Below are 19,938 nucleotides of genomic sequence, written 5' to 3' on the forward strand. Positions count from 1 at the left end.
AAGAGATAGAAAAAAAGCAAAAAAAGGGGTCAAAAGAGGTACAGAAATTTGATAGAGACATTAAAAGAAGCAGACTAAAAGCAGTTCCTGTCAAACTTTTAAAACATCTATGATCCACCTTCATAAGTAGTGCAAATTTTGTTCCTGAGAACTACAGGGCTGACATGGTTAATCTTGTTTTCACATATCCCTTTAACTAATTAAAAAATCAGAAGCTCTACTTCAGAGCTCAGTATTTTTAATATGCTCAGATAATGCAATTAACTCGAGAAGAAAAGCATTTCGGTGAAGGCTGCACCTTGTCTGCACTGTGAGATTATGCTCATATTAATTTTCTGTGGGACAAAAAAACACCATATTCTAATCCAGTCAAAAACTGTGCCTTTGAAACAGACCACGATCATCTATTTATTTCTCACAGACACAACGTGTGCAAAGCTGTGCTAATATTTAAATGTTTGTCAGACAAAGGTGACTCAGTTTCACCAAAATGGGTGTTAGACTCCCTTTGCTGACTGATGATTAATATTTTCACAGCTATGTCTGAACACAGAGCTAACAGCTTGAAAGAAAAGGCTTGCTACAGGTTCCTTTCTCCAGTGAACACTAAAGAAAATAATTTGCAGAGTAATAACTCAGAGATATACTGTCAAGACCCTGTATGACTTCAGTTTCAGAGCTTCATTAAAATTATTTAACTATCATCTTTTAATTGCAATATTGGAGAAATATTAATTCAATAGCTGCTTTCACAGGTCCATCAAAGCTGAGAAGTACCAAAGGTGAGAAGAACTGTAGTGTCACATTTGTGTTTGAGTTGAGACTGAGAAAGGCTTCAGTAGATCAGCACACAGAACCACTGCATGCTTCTCTAGGAATGAATCATACTCTTCTATCCATCTGCAAAATTCAAGGAATGTCCAGAACGTCTATAAAATCTGCAGGTAGGTGTTCTAATCTGTAGTCACCACCTTACTGAAGTAGCATCAATATTCCTGCTAACATAAATCAATTAATTCCTTCATTTGTAGTTAACAGATTCCCTTTGCTGCATGGAACATAAATACCCCAAAGACAAATTGAGTTACTCCTTGCTGTATTGCAAGAATCCCTGCAGATGGTTATAATGATGAATGAATCACAGTTATATGTAAAGACTGGAAGAAATCTGAAAGGAAAACAATACTTTATCATCTGGAGCCTTCTTCACACTAATTTTATATTTGTATACATAGTCTAGTATTTTGCCTCTGACCAATTTTCCAAGCTTTAGATATACTCCTCAACAGATGTTTTTATTCATACTGACATTCATGCTGTTGTTTTCTGTAGAGCTGAAGAAATCAGCATGATATTTAAAACATATTTCCCTTTGGACCTCATTGTCTTGTAATTGCAAACCTCCCAAATAAAGAGCAAAGGCTGCTCAGACTAATTTGAAACATGAGCAGCATTCCCATTGTCATCTTTCATACTTTACTTTTTAGGTTTTCCTTTTTAAACCCAGGTCAAATACAGAAAACACACCAAGATTAGTTTTTAATTGCTCAGATGTTTTCAGCGCTTGCAAAATATTTTCAGGACTCCATCATCCCATGAAAGAATTTTGATGTCTAAGGTCAGTATCTCCTCAGCCAGAGGGAGGATGTTGACCTGCCTGTAGATGTTCATGAAGAGGGAAGGGTTGCAAAGAGGAGATCTGAGTTCAGAAACAGCTGTCTAAAAGGACACTTAACAGACTGAATGAATGTAGCAGTGCTTATTCATAGGGCTTCTTTCACTTGAATAAATGCATATTGAAACCCAAAGCTATAGCAAGACTGTTGGAAAAAATGACTTAGAGAAGCTCTAATCTCATCTAAGAATTCACGTGTCTTTTAAAACATAAGCAACATAATGAATGTATGCCTATAGAACTATTTCCACATCCATTCTGCATGGGTTTGCCTGAACATATAACAGACACTCTGTAGGTATGCTGGTGGGAAAGCCTACAGTGAGCTGCAGACCACAAAAACCATTACAGATGGTAAGTCTGCCTAAACTGTAAAACTGGTTTAATCAGATATGACCAAAATCTGCTAATTGTGCAGGTCACTACTGAGAATGCAAATTACAGTCCACATGCATCAGACGTTACTAATCAGATCTAAAAATGGGTGTGGGAATACTTTAAAAAAATTAATTATGTGGACTTGGTTGCATAATACACAGCCATTCTGTGCTTATAGGCTGAATAACTGCAGTATAAATGATGTGAAGATGCCTTCAGGCTGATCTGTAAGGAGCCAGAATTTCAATCAACATCCAAGCTTCATTTTTCACTTCAAAAAACAGTATGTTGATTTATCCCTGTTTCCGAGAAGATTTAGATTAGAAATGTCAAGAGAGTATCAATAAAAATTATTCAGAGATATGCTAATGCAATAATAACCACCTATTTCTTACTGCCAAGTACAGACAGACTGCTTCAGGTGAACACAACTCATTACTTAGTTACAAAACAGATCACAAAACTATGGAATGGCTTGGGTTGTAAGGGATCTTAAAGAGCATCTAATTCCAACCCTCCCTGGCATGGGCAGGGATCTTCCACTAGATTAGGTTGGTCAGGTCCCCATCCAGCCTGGCCTTGAACACTTGCAGGGATGGAGCTCCACAGCTTCTCTGGGCAACTTGTTCCAGTGCCGCATCCCTTCTCACTTCTCAGTGAAGAAAGAAATAAATAACACTAAGAATTCCAGCAGACATGAACAGAGATGCTCCTTATGCCTCAAATCAAGCTCTGTGCAGGCTCAGATATCAGCATGTCACTGCCCACTCTTACTGAAGGCTGTTTCAAAATGTAATACCTCCCCCATGAGAACAATAATTACCTTTACCTTCCTTTGTGAGCAAGCCTTTAATACCTCACTTGATCTTCTCTTACCAGATGAGTGATAAGCCCATCATGCTGATAAATGAAAGGCAATCAAACCTCCTTACTACTAAGATATCCTATGAGATCTCATCTTTGGAGAACCACATACTTTTCTGAGCCAAGCAGTGAGGTGGAAAACGTGCAGAGGCTCTGTGCAGCTCATTTCTTCATCACATATTTCCCTCGAATCCATTCTGCTTGTTAAGCCCAGGACAGTACATTTAGCCTCAGCTGACTGAAGGGCTACACAGCCCACTCCCAGCAGGCAAAATTTTATGAACTGTCAATTCATGAGGTAATTCCTACATTGCATAACTCCTTGCAGCTTTGAATTTAAACTGGATTTCTGAAAAAGGGTGCATGACTTGAAAATCAGTTTGACTCTTCTAGAAAGTGCAGATCAAAAGTTTCTGTGACAACTGGTTGGGAAAATCATTTTGAGGAAGGCCTCATGTTCTCCCTGGGGAGAATCCTGTTGCCATTATGATTGTTTTACGTGCACAGCTGTAGCAGATTATTTGCTTATCTTCCTGTGCAAATCTCTTACAAGAGCGCAGTCTGGCTGTATGCATTTAATATCTGCAAGTACATTAGTAAGGTGGCTGACAGCTAGCAATAGTAAAGGTTATCTCTTCTCTGAGCCATGGACTGCCTAGGAACAGAGACACACAGGATCACTGACTCCAATTTCTCATCTTTGTCTAGTTTGTGAGGAAGCTCTTCCCCTGCTCAAGAAGGGAGCAGGGCTGATACAGATCTACAGACTTGCTGTATGAAACTGTGATGGTCCAGCTGTGCAGGTGTGAAGGCAGAGCCCTCAGGAGTGCTGCGCCCGAGCCCCAGCAGCCCCTCTGCAGCACAGCACAGCAGCACCCTCAGCCTTGGCAGAACCACACGTGGTGGGACAGTGGCTTCCCACACAGAGAATGAAACACCTGAATACAGAAAGGAGGAGGAGCGCACAAAGGCTGACATTTCTTGCATTTTGCTAAGCTGCTTTTTACTCTTACTTTCACCAGTTCATTCACTGACCATGGCCTTGTCTCTCACATACCATGCAGTGTTGAAGAGCTCTGGATGCTAAGGTAGCTGGACTCGCATTTCTGTGATTCAATATCCAGGTCTCCAATTTTCAAGATCAGGCGTTTTCCTGGAGGCACTTGGATTTTCTTCTCACAAAGAGTGTAGTTTGGGTATGTCCCAGGATAGTTCTTGGATGCCAGTGTCCCACTGTCCTGATACATCACTGTGTGCCCACATCCATCCCCTGCAGAAAGGAAGAGAAACAGAATGTATTCCTCCATAAAAAAAAATGTAAGAAAATTCTTGCTACATAATCATGTCTTGTGCACTCTTCCCTTTTAAATAAGTGTTTTGTAATACTCCACCTCAGTTCTACTGTTGTTGGAACAGAGGTAACTGAAATAAACAAAGTCACATTTCTCTTGTAAAGCAGTAGAAAGAAGGGTTGGAAACCCCCATAAACTGGGGTGTATTTGACAGTAAGATACAGACAGTGTCTCTCTGGCTTTCTGCTTTGTAGCCAAATCCTAATAAATCCCTGAAGATGCAATTCCACATGTAAAGAGCAGGATCCTTCCTTAAGTAATTTTCGCCCAGTTATGAGTCAGCATTTTATTTCCACAGCAATAGCCATCTCAGAGAGGGTAACTGAGTCATACATGAAAGCACAGACATGACTTAACTGCCTACTATCACACACCTGACACATCTTACTTTCCTCTTGTTTTTCTTGTGCCACTTGCAAAGTACTAACAGCACAGGGTGAAGGCACAAGAGGGACTCCCAAAGTGAGGTGTGCACTGTCAATGGTACACAGGCTACTTTGGAGCAGCATTCCCAGAAAAGCACGAGCTGCTGCCTCTCTGCTCAAGAGGTGAGGGTAGGGGCCCTCAAAGTGTGTCTTCATGGCAATGTAAGGAGCCAGCTCAGCTCTGGAACCTTTCCTTGGTGGAGAGGCATCTGAGGAGCAGCTGCAGCTGATCAGAGGACAACAGGAAAAGGCACATGGAAATCCACAGGGGGATGTGTGGACTGACATGGAAAACAGGAAGCATCCATAGAGGGGGAAGGAAGCAGGTTTCAGATAAGGGACCTTGACTACTAAAGGAAGCAATTTTTTACTGAACTATTTAAAAGTATACTAGTAACTTAAAATTTGTATACTAAAGCTTAAGCCATTTTGTTCTGCCCAATCTTCCAAATAATGCAAATATTTGTGGCAGTGGACTAGTGTCATATACACATACATACAGTCAGTCCTCAGTTTCAGGTCATTTAGGGCATAGGCACACATTCCATAGGAGCCTTGCATTCTGTTATCCTTTATCTTGGCAAAACTGAAGCTAATCCAAGAAGTGTTAACAAAATAAAGAATCCTGCAGGAGATGAGAATTCATAATGTTCACTTTAACTACTCAAAATTTTCCTTTTGGGGATATTTTGGTTAAATGGCTTTGGTCTGTGCCATTTTAATTACTATCTGAATTTCCTTCCAAAATCATTAGAAACAACAAACTTAAGGTTTGATAGGATTTTTTAAAAAGGAAAAACTAGGAATGAAGTGTTGAAAAAGAAGTGTTGCCATACCAAGAAGGGGGGGAAGTGGCATGCTGTGCTAAGATAAGCTCCAAGCTATCAAACTTTGACTTGCTACCATATAATTACACTGCCATTTCATCCAACTCACTCAACTGCTCTTTCACAAGCAATCACATTTATTTTGAAGCTTTGGCATTACTACTAGCTTTGTTGCCTAGTATTTATTTTTGTCATAGGTTCATGCTGGAAATAGAGGTGAATAGGAGATATAGATCCAAAATCATATCACCATAGAACATATTCAATATGTTTTTTTTTCAGATCTCCTTTTTCATATGCTTTGAAAAGCATCTGCTGTTCAGGGTTTTTAACCAAGCACTGTTGACTTTAGGATGCCTAGGAAAAAAATCAGGATGAAAGGCAAGCTGGCTTCATGGGCAAATCACCTTTTAATGGAAACTATTGGCAACATGACCGAAGATATAAAGAACAATATGGTAAATGAGCTGTCAACTTTCTGAAGAGAGAGGGGTCCACAAAGGTCTAAGCAGTGTAAAACCAGATCACTTCCAGCAGGACAGAGGACAACCTGGATACCTGTGTAGCCAACTGCTGCACAGTATAAAAAGAACTGCCCATGGCCTTTAATATAAACGGCATGTTTCTAACTGTGAGTATTTATTTTAGCTGGAATAAAGAAACTACAATATTGAGCTTTGTTTGCAACATATCCTTATTAGGGAAGAAAGGGAAAAACAGCGGTAAAGTTACGGAATCACATGGGGATGAACTCCTTAAAATGGAAAGTCACAGACTTCATCTTACCGGGCTATGTTCTGGCCTCTGTCACCTTTGTACAATGCCAAGGATCTATTGTGGTGCAAAATGCTGCTCAAAAAACTGCAAAGACCTTGCTATCATGACAAGACCCTGACAACTGTCCAGGTCACAGAGCCTTGTATTTCTGCAGGAAGTGTACAGGCAAAGCCATGCATGAGAGACCTCAGCTTGCCATCCTCCTCTGCTGAGGTTATACAAGGTCTTGTTCCCAGGAAAACTTTTTTTTTTGTTAAATCTGTCTTTGAGAGAGAGCATTAACACCAGAACATCTTTTGAGCTAAGAAAGCATCAATGCTATTTTCTGACTTTTTACTGGTGGAGCGTGGCCATCCAAACACTCCAAAGCTCAGAAGAGGAAGGCTCAGCATCAGCCTATCAGCCTGCACCTATAACATCCCTTGCTGCCTCAGTTCTGCCTGCCTGCCATGAAGCAAAAGGTAATGATATAAGCTTGTTTGCCACAAGAACCAAAGTTCCAATGTTCAAAAAGTCAGACCAAGTCCTAGTAACTACTGCTTCTTACAGAAAAAGCTGACTGCAGCTCTGAATTCTGAGTTTCTCAGCAAGATTAAGATTTTTCTTTGCTCTGGTACACGGAAATTTGCTGGAAAACACACCCAATAGAAGGAGTCAGAAGGTACAGAGGGCAGGTAGAATAAAGCTCAGGATCTAGCAAGTCAAAGAGTGAATTAAGGACTAAATATTAGTTAAAAACTCACAAATATAACATCACTATATAACAAGGGCTCAGAAAAGGAGGCAAGTTGTAAGGAATTCAAGCATATCCCTAATCACATTATCAAATGTAAAATGTGAAAAATACTGCCATTAGTTTTGCTCTTATTATTTTCCACAGGAAATTTTGATTTTCAGTAGAAATATGTCGGCCAAACTTAAAATACAGTGAGCTGAAAACACAACTCCTTGTCCTTATGAAAACTATGGCTTAAACACCTGATATCACACTCTCTTCTATAGGCACAGCTCTTCTGGATGGAAATATGTTTATTTAACCAGTCAGTTTGACACAGACTTTCTTGCTGACACTAAATTTTCACTTATCATTACTTCTGAGAACTGTTTTCTATCACCCCATTTGGCAAGAAGCTGTCAGCCTTGCCTCAGACATCCAGGTTTCATCACTTCTCACTGGACAGAAGCAAAGCAACACATTTGACACAAGGTACTAAAAAACCAGAGAATGTAAACCTACTCAGATTTAATAAAATCTCTCCCCAGCACCAGGGCTTATTGAAAACACAACAAACGTGCTTTGTAGAACAAGTTCCCATCGGCACTTGAATCCAGACCAAGATCATGATCTCTGAGCCGTGGGCGACCACCTGCTGGCCTAGCTGCAGGTTGTACCAGGGATCACACAGCACTGGAATTAAGGCTGTTTACCAGAGATAAAAATTATCTCCCACGGCAGATGATGGAAACAACTCCCCAAGAAGAAAGAACCACAGCAGCAGGCACGCCACTCACACCTTGCCCTCTCTCACAGGGTGCTCGCCAAGAGCAGGGCATGTCTGTAACCCCAAACCTGGGACCCCACCAGACGACACCAGCACATGTGGCTGTGGAGAGGGCAAGAGGAGACACCAAGGGGCTGGCAGGTATCCTCACACTCAGACACACATGTAATGGATGCATGTGGGACAAGGTGAAGATGCATCTGTGTCTGGGCTGGGTCTGACCATGGCTGCTGGCCCACAGGCAGGAGGGCCCCTGCAGCATCTAACCTGCCCAGGAGGGACAGAGGTGATGAAATCAATGCCCACAAACAAGATCTGGCCCCAGACTGTGAACTGCCTGGCACACAGCCCCTGACAGGTACTGGGTTCCTTCAGGTACCCTCCTGTCACCCAAAACCACCTGACTGGACTGACCCTCTCCTGCCATCCCTTCCTAGGCCCAGCACAAAATCTGAGCCATGGTGTCTCACTCCCCTGCTCCCTGGGCTTTTCCACCCCTTGGCTGCACACACATGTGGATGCACACAGTGCCTTCATGTGCACTCAGCACATTCCCTTCTGTGACAGGCAAAAGGCTGCAGTTTTTCAAATAAGTGCTCTACGAAGTTTCCATGTGCTGCACCTTTCAGAAACATGTTGATTCAGCCAACCACAAAACAGTTACAGTGTATGATATCAAGCATTTTCAAAAGCACTGCTACAATATCCTGGCAGCAAACAGCTGCCTTTTTCATCCTTCTGATTCACCCTCATGCAGCAACTCATAGCAGCCTTGGACTCGCTCCAGTGCTAAATACATGTTATACCTAGGCGTGATCACGCACCCAGCCCGCGGCTCCCAGCCCTCTTCCATTCCATCGCAGGAGTCCCGTGGGGCCCCAGCTTTTCCCACTTGCTCTGCCTGGTTACAGATTGCTGCTGCCTGGTGTCCCTTGGCTGCCCACTCTTTCCACTGGGATGAAGACCCCCAAAGTGACTTTATTTCCCTCCCGTCCTCCTCTCGCCCAGTTTGACATCCTTTTGAAGGTCACCTTCATGGTGGTGCTTGGGAGAAGGCAAGTTCCTCTACTCCACATGGAGGACAGGGAACAGAGCTATTGGGAGCTCATGGCCTGTCCTTCTCCCTTTTCCACACCTTCGTTTGAGAGGAGAGCAGAAAACTGCGTTTGAATACCTAAACTCTGAATCCAGCCCAAAAAATCAGCATTTTCTGAAGAGCCACTGCAGCAAATGGGCACAGTCAAAGGGAGCAGAATGCCATGGAGTCAAAACTATGGCTCTGAGAGCTCTGATGAGAAGCCCCACAAGGAGAAAAGAGATTTCTCCCATCTTCCACATTGCTTTTGCTTGAAGTAATAACTCCAGCTTATTAAAAGCTACAATAATAACTGAGTCAAGGAGTTTTGCATCTTGAAATGAGATTTGAGTTATGCATAAGAACAGATAAGTATCCAAGAAGGAAATCAACTCTTTCCAGTCAAACCTGTGCCCTCTCTGCTCACGTGGGATAGGAGAAAAGAGAAAAAAATCCAAGTTTTCTTGCCAGATGCCATCCAAATCCACTGCAGTGGTCTGAAAACACTTTGGTTTTCATACAGCAACTCTAACCTTCATCACTAACAGAATCATGAATGCTGCAAACATAAATGGGTTCACATCTTCACTGCTTTCTGAGGTGGAGTATAATGCAGAGTTAATTGCTTCATCTCTAACCTCTCCACTGCCAAACCTGGGTCAAGAGCATCAGCTCTTTACTGTGCCATTACAACAGAAGAGACACCTCCACAAAAGCAGGACCTAAATCCTTCACTTCCACAGAGAATGGTGAGATGTCAGAGCTTTGTACTTTTCCTGACAGTGAATACTTTTCGTATTTGCCCTCAAACAAAGGGCAACACCACAGCCCTGATGCATTGTTGGGCAGGTGAGAACCCCCAGTCCTCCTTCCCAGCCATGCTGGGCTCAGAGCCACAGGCACCATAGGGAAGGTAGAGGGAGAAATGGGCACACATTTGGGAATTTCACAAACCCCTGGATTCAGGGCAGATGCCATTTACACCAGCCAAGCAACTGGCTGAGCCCTGCTTCAAAAGTATATAAACCCACAGGAGGATTTTTTTGGAAGTCCAGCTTTATGTTCTTTACAATATTTTGTGGATGCAGAAAAAACTACTTTCAAATAATGAAAGAAGCCACTAAAATTTAAGGCAAGTCTATAATGAAAAAAAACCCAAAGTGACTGTCATCCTCCATGGCCTTAAATTAATATTAATATATTTTTAAGGGAAAAAGTCTCCCACATCACAGTATGCCCTACTGCAAAAGGAAAAACAAATAGCACATAAATTTTTCTTTGAGTTGCATTTTAATTTAACTCCATTAAGAAGTCAAAAAACATTTTATCCTCTGTGCTGCAGCAGCTCCTGAGGACACTTATTTTGCTGCCCAAGCTAACCAAGTGGTGGCTGGCAGGAGGGCTAAGAGCAGGAAGGGAAGGTAGAGCAGCAGAAGAAACAAAGGAACACTGTGGAGTGCTGATTTTATTGCCCAAATTATTTACTTACCAACTTCAAAGGGATGCAAAAGGAGAAGGAGGCCAAACAAACCACAGCATGTTTTCCCCTCCTCTTCACAGGCAGTATTTATTGTAATGTCCCTCTTAAAGCAGAAATGAGAAAGAAGCAAATGACCTCCAATTGGTTCTGCGGCGGTTCCATAAATCACAGATTCCCACCACGTGCCCAGTCACCCCACAGCCATTCAGGCTCAGCTGGGAACTGCCTTTCCTCGGGATGTCCCCTGCAGCCAGCCTCACGAGATGCTCTGCCTCAAACTATGAAAAGTTATTTTGGTAACCAGTTGGATTGCCATCATCAGGTAAAGAAAAAAACAAACCCTGACAACCCTTTTGAACTCTTATCTAGCAGTGTAGCTTACATCCATATATATGACCATTTTTCAAAGTTTGAGTTTTTTAGCCATTGCAGCACAGCCATCTGGGAGTAGCCAGGGAAATGCTTTCAGCTACATGGCAGTGACTTCACAGGATTGCTACAACTGACTGGGCAGCCTTTACTACCCCAGAAACCTCTCACCTTTGCAGAAGTTCTCAAAGACAAATACATACCAAGATCTGAGACTTTATTTATTTAGCTGCTAAAAGGTCAAAAGAAAGCAGATATCTCCTTATAAGCAACTTCTTCTATCAACATGAAGACACATCCACCAAGCCAGAACTTTACACTCAGCGTGCAGGTTTGAAACCTGAACAAGTAGTAAAGTCTTTCTTACACTAACACAAATGTGAATCACGATCTGGTTCCACTGCAATCTGTGAAAGACAGACAGTACCAGAGCACATGTCAAAAATAAGCATGTTTTAGTCACTGCTTCCAGGACTTAGGCACTATACCCAAATGTAGCCCGCCAGAGAAGCGAGCTTCAGTGCTGGAATTTGCTTTTTAGCACTCTAAATACAGCACTCTTGAGCTTGTGGGTGTGAGAAAACTTCTATGCCTTTTTAACTGCTGAAACAAAAGAGATTTGTAATTTATTTATTTATTGCATGGCTTCATTTAAGTATTTTTCAATGCTTTCCTTTTATGAAGGTGGCATATTGCTGTGACTGACCACCTCAACATCTTATTGTTGTTCAGGTGTGAACAGATAGGAGAATGGAGCTACACATGCATGGAAATTTCAGAGGAATCTTAGAGTTCCATTTTTGCAAAAGGGAAACTGATTTTTTGTTTTCTAAATAAATAAATGATTACTCTGAGATACACGTCCATATTGCACACCTCAAGTGCAGAGAAGGCACCGAGTCCACGGCCAAGCACTTCTTGTAGCTGCATGTTCAGAAAGAATTGTGAAGGACTATAAATAAATGGATGGCCGCGGTTCTCCATCAGCCACTCGTGCAGAGTAACTCAGGACCCTGGTGATGGTTCAGAGCTATGAAGGCTATAAGGAGCAAATATCCCACAGGCAGCAGTTTCTTCCCTGCCCCTCTGCCCACAGCATCCCAGAAATGTGCAAACAACACAGGGCTGGAGCAGGAGATGGAGCTCCTTCGACCCTGTGCTGGGCTGTCCCTAGGTTGGGGGGACATTTTGCCATCAGGGCATCTCCTCCAGTTCTGCTGACTTGGGGCAAACATGAAGTTGGAATTTTGGATTTTTATTAAGGGCTTTTCAGGCAAAGTAGGAAATGCTAATCTTAACTAAGAGTCATATCATATGTATGCAAATTGTTTGCTCTACTTTCTCCATCTGTTTTCTTCCCAGGTTTTTCTCTGCGCTATGCTTTACTGGAGATTAACTTACAGTATATTGCACCAAATTTGGACTGTGTGGGAAACATATGCTGCAAGCTCAAGGCCAGACTCGAATATTGGGTTGCACAGGAATAGGAATATTCACAGCAGTGCTAAGGACTGACAAACCCACAGGGACAGGAAATTCAGAGACACCAGGGTAAGGAGAGGCTGAAGCAGAGCTGTTCCAGTTACAGTAGCAGGTGGGAAGCCAAGATTTCAAAACAGTTTTAATTTGGGCAAGAGGAAATGGCTGAACATGATAGAATGAAACCACACACCCCCCTCATTTTAATATGCAATTACCTTGTTAGTGTGATACATGTTGAGCAAGACAGAGAGTTATCAATGATGGAGGATGGTCTTTTTTTTCTAGAAATCAAACTTGCCCTGACTTACTTGAAAAATCACACATCCACCTTTTATGCCTGTACACCCAGGTGGAATATGTCATTTGTTAATAAGAAAGGACCAGAGAAAGGATGCTACTTTTCTCAAAGTGAATTATACAAACACCCCATTATCCCCAAGGTGTAAATCAACAAGTATGTCAAGAGAAAACAAACTGGTTTGTGATGGAAACAATAATTGTCATTTATCAGCACAAAAAAAAAAATTCATGTCTTTTGACTCAGTGAACCCAATGTCTAAGAAACTACTTCCTCCATGGTTACTGCTAACTAACAACAAATGGTTTTTTGTGACTCCAGGAGAAATGGAAGCAAAATTTTACTGAACTAAGATGAAGAAACAATCAAAGAACTACTCTGGCCTGATGCACTGAAAGCAAGAAATGCCTTTTATCAGTATAGTCCCACAACCAACCTCTTTGATACTCATCCTCAAGGTACTAAACAAAATGGTACATGCAGAAGCTCCATAAGCTTTTGTGATCTTCCCAATTCATTGTGGTTACATATAGTTGCTGTGAAAGATGTTTTAAATTTAAAAAGAAAAAAAAAAAAAGAAAGGAAAGCAGCTACATCATTACTTAAGTACTACAGTGTTGGTTGTGGCACCACATGTGACCTACAGCATCACTTCTGTGCTTTCTGTGACACATCAATGAGACTGCATAAAAGGTATTAAATTATGGATGTGGAAAACGGCAGAGTATATTTTTTTACCACCCTGTGTACATCACTTATACTGAAACTCCATAATTCCATTGTGACCAGATTTTTCTGATTAGCAGCAGTATTAAACAATCACATTCTCAACTTTTGAAACAGGATATGTAGAAAGATCTGAACAGTTTTTCACTCAACCCAAGAGTGAATGTCTCGGCGTAACTGCTTAGTTTGATAGTTTTAGTTTGCTTTCCACCTACAAAACACAGCAACTAGTTTCATCTAAAAAAATAGTGGCTTAATTTTCAAAACACAAGCATTAGCAAGACCATGAGTTTAAACATGTCTCTTCTGTCTGTGCTAAAATCCTGGATCAGTAAGTACCAATTCCTTGGATTTGAAAACGCTAACATGACCACTCAAAAAGCCTTTGGTAGCTCAGAGGAATTGAACTTCAATGCCCCTGCAGCATGCTGACATAAGAAACATGGGCTAATACAAAGCCCTGCCTTTGGGAGGAAGCTGACACAACAGGGGAGGCAACAGCTCAAATGTGAGCCACGAACCTCGCTGCTCAAACATCCCAGCAGAGGGAGACCCACAGGATAACTGAATTTATTTTACAAGTTAAAATAGATTTTTGCAGACCCGGAGGACAAAGTGCGGACTTTTGTTGTTGTTGTTGTTATGAGTTCATTTTACAAGTGAAGCATTGCTGACTATTAAGATCAAAACAACATACCAACACAGAACTGGTGTGGCACCAGAGCAAAACACGAGTGAATTTCAGGCAGAAGCCACACATCTCCTTTCTTCACAGTTAGTGCAGCTGCAACAACAAGGCTCAGGCACGTAACAAAGCCATTCTGTTCGGGTGGGTGAAGAAATCCACCTATGCTTCCAGCTTTTTGAAGTCGCTCCTGCTACTCCATGAAGAAAAGTTTTGTTTGATTTCTGACAGGACACACACAGGCCTTTGTATAGCATGAGGGATCACATCCAGAATTCCCCATGTGTTTTTGTAATTTGAAATAAAACAAACAAACAAAATTTTTATTCAGTGGACAGGAACATCTGGAAGATGACATCAACATGACTTCAACTTTAATGTCAAAGCATTAGACTGAAATCCAATATTGTTCAACAATTTGTGGTGGAAATGCCAGAAACTCAAACATCATGGAATAAAACTGTGATGGATATGAGGTTTCTGCAGCAACTGAAGGAAGAAACAATGTTTTAGAGCTTAACTAAATGCCTGATGAACACTAACGTAATTACAGATGCAGCTCAGGCTGAAATGCATGATACTAAATATAAAAAATGAACACCCTGGTCCTGTAGGAGGCCTGGGGACTGGGTTTCTAGCCTTGTCCTGCTCTGCTTTCCCCATTTATTCTCCTGTCCCTGTTATGGTTGGCTGGAAAACACCGCCACTGAAGCTATTTGGAGATGGGCAAAAGCTGCACAGCTTGGGTGCCCTCATCCTTCTTTGTGCCTGTGTGGGGGAGCAGAATGGAGCTGCCATCAGACAGCAGCCCCATCCCATCAGAGAAACAGAAATCACAAATATGGTCCCAGTGGGACAGGAAACCTTGCTCAAAGAGGATGAGAAAGTACCACCACCACCAAACTAAGCCTTCATGTCTTGGAAGGAAACTGCTGAGAGGCAAGTCCTGGCTCTGTCAAAAGGAGAGACAGGGAGCGGCAATGAAAGACCAAAATGCTTCCTCTCCTCAAAACACTCAGCTCCCAGGCCTAATTATACAGCATCAACAATCCTAACCAAAACTACTGGCAGCCTCTCTCTATGTACGAGCATACAGCCAACCTCAAAGTTGTGGCTTTAGCACTCACACAATTTTCACAGGCCAAAATCAGTTTAATTAGATAATTTGTAATTTCTTTTGAAAGCAAAAATGAAGGTATCTGTATACTCTTAAAACTAGTCAAACCACTATCCTTTTTTTATTTAAGCATCACTATTAGCTTGTCCCAGTTTGAAGTTTCCCACTCCCAGTTGTAACACTAATTAAACCTTTTGGGGAAGTTGTGCGCTCATTCTTATGCATTGCTATTAATACATTTTATTGCAGTTAGTTGGGATCCAACACCATTCCACTTAACCCAGTCAGAAGGATTTTATTTTGATTTTGTCTGGCTTGTTTTATTCTTAGCAGATGGTGCAAACCCATATGTTGATGAGTACATGCCACAGGAGAGCATCTGATCCGATACAGCCAGCCCCAAACTACAGCGATGCCTGTGCTGAGGACTTCAGTGCCTGCCACCACACAGGACCACACTTCTCAGCATGGTGTGAGAGCTCAGATGGGCTTTCAAAACTATACCAGTCCTGGAATCTAAGATACTTTTGAAAAGGTACCTCAGGCATCTCTATACAGTAGTATGACTGTCCTCAAAATTGGTATTTTTTCAAGCTGCTTTTTACTGTGCTACCCACGAAACTCAGGTGGACTAAAGGTGACACTGATATGTGATAAATATAAATGAATATATTTTTGCATATGCAAATCAACAAATAATTTGCATGAAATATGACTCAACAGCCATGCAGGTAACAACTTTCCCAAAGCATCTTTTTCTCCCCGCGTTGTCAGAGACTCCTGCTGCCCTCCCTGTCTTTGATTTTGTCTGAAATACATCCCCTGATAACCTAAAGTGAAGTACTTATGAAGAGCTTACAGCTATTTATAGCAAAGGCTGTGTGACTGAAAACATTGCAGTTTTCTTGTGGTGGGTACTTGCATTGCTTATGAACTGCAACTGGAAAACTGTTGCCTCCCTCTTTAGCAATTCTAGTCAGCATTCCCAAGGCAAGAGAGAGGGAGCCAAGGAAGGAAACAGACATAAGGACAAAATGCAAACAAACTGAAAATTTACCAATCACTTATATTCAGAAACTGAAGCGGGGGGCGGGGGTTTGGGTACAAGAAAGACTCATCTTGATCTGCATTTCAAACTGCTGGAAATGGGCATACAAAGTGGATTAGCATGATCACACCAGTATTCCTCAGCAAGGGTTTTGTGCAAGCCCCTGAGAACAGGCATAATCTCTGGTAATTACTGGATACACTGTTGTCACTTCGAATAACAGCCTTCCCTCAAAACATATAAAAGTCTGCTCCCCATCGATCCTTCCAACTGGGCATTGGGTGCCACTGTCAACAGACCCAGGAACACAGCAAGCAAAGCTCACTCCTGGATGCTGATCTGCAAATCCCACATGAACTAGTTTTCATAGCTGTGTTTTATTTGAAGTGAAAATAAATGAGGTACAGCAAGAGCAGTGGCTTAAATCTTGTACTTAATAGATTAAAATCCCTGTTCCTCTTATGCCTTCCTACAACCAAACAACCTTCGGGTCAGTTTTAAGTCCTACTGGCCAGAAATGTGATAGAAAATGAGTCAAAATTCTGATTTCTGCTGCTCACAATTACATGGTTCAAGGTCTTGCTCAACAACACCAGAAGAAAAGACAAGGAATGGTGAGAGGCCAAGATAACGTGTTCAAGTTTGGCTCCCTTCTGCCTTGATATTTAACTGCTGGGGGAGATTTTTAGAAGAGATACCAGGATATGGGATGGCTGTGTGAGGTTGGCAGACAAGGAAAAAGGTATATTTTTTACTTGTCAGTAAAGAACTGGCAACTGAAACCCCAAAAGATTGGTGTACAGCAGAATAAAAAGAGAAAAGAACCACCTTTTATTATAAATCCCAAAGCTATATGTTACTCATGGACAGTCATAGATGGAATATTTGTTCCCAGGTGAGACCTACTAAGCCTATAAATATTTCTTAATTAAAATAGTTTCCTTTGATCCACAGCATCTCTTATCATTTTATGGACAACAAAATTCCACATTCATAGATGCCTCGGACAACATACACATTTAACATGTTTTCAAGAACAGAAAGAGTTCTGATATCTGGACTCTACACAGCCACACTCAGATACAAGTCAATCTCTGAAATAACCAAGCCACAGTGAAAAAAAGAGGTCTTTCCTTAATTTGAAACCATAGTAAAAGAACAGAAGCAGTAACAGCCCTTTCATCCTTGTTCTGTAGCACCCCTCAAGAAAAAGTTAAGAGGAAGGTAAAGTCAGCTCATGAGGTGTCAGAAAAATATAATGCTTCATTTTTTAAAATGGATATTTTAAATTCAATATTCTTAAACCTTTCTTTGAACCAGCTGGTGGGAAACACCAGCGGTGACGAGATACAGAATTATCTGAAACTCGAGCCTGATTCACTCTGGCACTTCTTCTCCTGCTCCATTACAACTTCTAAATCAAGTCAAGAAGCTTGTGTAACAGGAAGTTTGTATCCACTTATCCTTATCTCCTTTCTCCACTGGTGTGACTTTAGAACACTTAGCCCTTAATTTACAGGGTAATACTAATAAACAAACACAGAAGAACTTCCACCCGTGGAGAAATGAAGTGTGTGGGGGAGAAGCAACATCTTTCCTGCTTTCTAGACACTGAACAGATTATCTTGTAAATCTGAGTTTGGTCCAAAGAGAACCAGGCAGAATAGTACTTGTGTTTCCATTCTGTTGATTTGATAGTAGAAACATTTTTAACATGAATAAAACAAAAGTGCTTTTACCAATTAATTTGGGAATATGGACAAGATGGGACATTCATACGTACTACTGTGTCACTGTATGCACAAAAAACCCCTGAAATCCCAGCAGACTTACTATTACTCACTTGACTTTCTTCTCCCTGGTGCCATTGAGTGAAGAATAAGCATTGGCGAAAGAGAAAACAAACAAAAAAACCCTCCCCTCAACATACTGATGAAAAGAGGGGATTAAGAGAATGGTTTTTTCCTTGCTACGTATGTTTCATGGAACATATCAAATTGGAATCCCAGCTCATGGAGGACAAAACAGCAAAGCTACCAAGAAACTGGCAAGTGGCAACACGACTCATACCAACTTCTCCCTTTTGTGGAGAGCCGTATCAGAAACCTCTGTTAATAGGAGGTTATGGGAAGAACAGGTATAAATCAACCGAAGTACTTTCTGCCAACGCCTGTATATAATGCCAATGCCGGTATAGAGCTAATGCACAGCGCGGGGTTCTGGAATTTGCAGCCAACTCGGAACATTAGTACGGGATTTCTAAGTTGTCTGAATGCACTGTCAAGCTCATTATGATGCTTAGTTGCCAGTATTTTATCGGTAGCTGCCAGTGAAGTCCTCTAAGACGGATGCATCAGGCCACGCAATGCAACAGCCAAGGGGCTGCAACTCCGCGGGCAGAGATGTCAGCTGCACTGGTAATTTACACAGGAATCTTAGAAACACGGGGCAAAGAGAACGGTACCCGCACTCTATTCGCAACAAACTGCACTACCACAAAAAGGCTCGGAACATCCCCTCGAGATCCCTACGAAACTTTGTCCCGACACGAGTACGGGCACTACACTTTCTCCCCGAGGCGGCGGGAGAGCAGAGCTGCCCGTTTGCGGCTGCGGGACGGGACTGCCGGCCCCGGCGCCGCCGGAGCAGACGCGGAGCTGCCGCTGACCCAGTGCCGCCCGCCGCGCCCGGGGCTCCCGCCGGGGCTGCGGAGGCGCGGCCACAGCCGGGCGCCCAGGTGGCCTCCCCGGCACGCAACTTTCCCGAGACTTTTTCGCCGCTTATCTGACTTATTGTAAAAGAAAAAAAAAAAGTCCTAATCAACAAATACCAAGAAAGTCGTAGTATACGTTTACCGTAAGGCTGGTTACCACTTTAATCTCGCAGCTACTCAGACACAGGGATAAACCCGGCGAGGATTAACCAGGTCAGCTATATACAGCCCCGAGAGCAGCTCAGGCTACGCTCGGGCAGAGCAGGAGGCGAGGCCGGCGGGGGCAGCCCGCCGCAGCCCTCCGCTCGCCCCCCGCTCCCCGGGGCCGCGCCCGCCGAGCCTCCCCGCCCGGCCCCGCACTCACCCAGCGTCTCCGCCCGCAGCCAGAGCGGGGCCGAGGCTCCGAGCAGCAGCGAGAGCAGCAGCGAGGGGGCGGCCCGCGCCCCCCCGGCCGGGCCCATGGCTCCGGCTCTCGGCGGGGCGGCCGAGGCACAACTTCCCCACTTCCCTCCCGCTCCTTTCTCTTCCTCTCCTCTTCCTCCTCCTTCTGGTTGGGGCGGCTCCGGAGCCAGCCCGCGCTGCCGCGGAGGGGGGCGGCCGCCTCCCGGCATCCTTCCCCCCGCAGGTGTTTCTGCGGAGGCGGAGAAGGGGCCGTGCGGGGCTGCCGCTGGCCCCGTGCCCCGCCGGTGGCCGGGCTGCAGCGCTGCCGCCTCCCGCCTCCCCGGCCTGGGGCTGGGGGTGGAGAGAGGAAACGGGAGAAGGGGAAGCGCCACAATTCCCATTGGGCTGCCGCTCGGGGTATCTCCTCCTCCTGCCGTGGACCGAGGGGCCGGCGCGGCCCCGCCGCCCCCTCCCCTCGCCGAGCGCCGTTCTCCCGCCCACCGCCGCTCCGGGTGCTGCGCCGGGGTCGCGGCGTTTCCCCAAAGCCTTGCGGCCCCCGGCATCGCCTGCCAGGCCCCGAAGCTGGCGAGCCGCGTACATGCCCACGCACATATATACACGCGCTCGTATGTGCGAGTATGTTCTTGAGGAAACAGGATTATTTTGCCGTTCGCAGGCTGATTCCAGGCGCCGCTCCCGCTGCCGCGGCGGGAAGGGGCGCGGGGAAGCCGCAGCGTGTGTGCGGGGGAGGACACGAGTGGGGC

General features: G+C 43.6%; 1 protein-coding gene across 1 annotated transcript in view; it reads right to left on the reverse strand.

Annotated features, from left to right (window-relative positions):
• Window positions 1–19,575, reverse strand: part of DCBLD1 (discoidin, CUB and LCCL domain containing 1) — a 46,104-nt gene extending 26,529 nt beyond the window's left edge. The window contains exons 1-2 of the mRNA XM_054279841.1: window positions 19,158–19,575; window positions 3,975–4,187 (exon numbers count right to left, since the gene is read on the reverse strand). Coding sequence (XP_054135816.1) covers window positions 3,975–4,187; window positions 19,158–19,575 — 631 coding nt within the window. The remainder of the gene's footprint in view (window positions 1–3,974; window positions 4,188–19,157) is intronic.
• Between the last annotated feature and the right edge of the window lie 363 nt (window positions 19,576–19,938).

The sequence above is a fragment of the Melozone crissalis genome, unplaced genomic scaffold (assembly GCF_028551555.1).
Source record: "Melozone crissalis strain CALT ecotype California unplaced genomic scaffold, PUWL_Pcris_2 ptg000027l_1, whole genome shotgun sequence".
Taxonomy (NCBI): domain Eukaryota; kingdom Metazoa; phylum Chordata; class Aves; order Passeriformes; family Passerellidae; genus Melozone; species Melozone crissalis.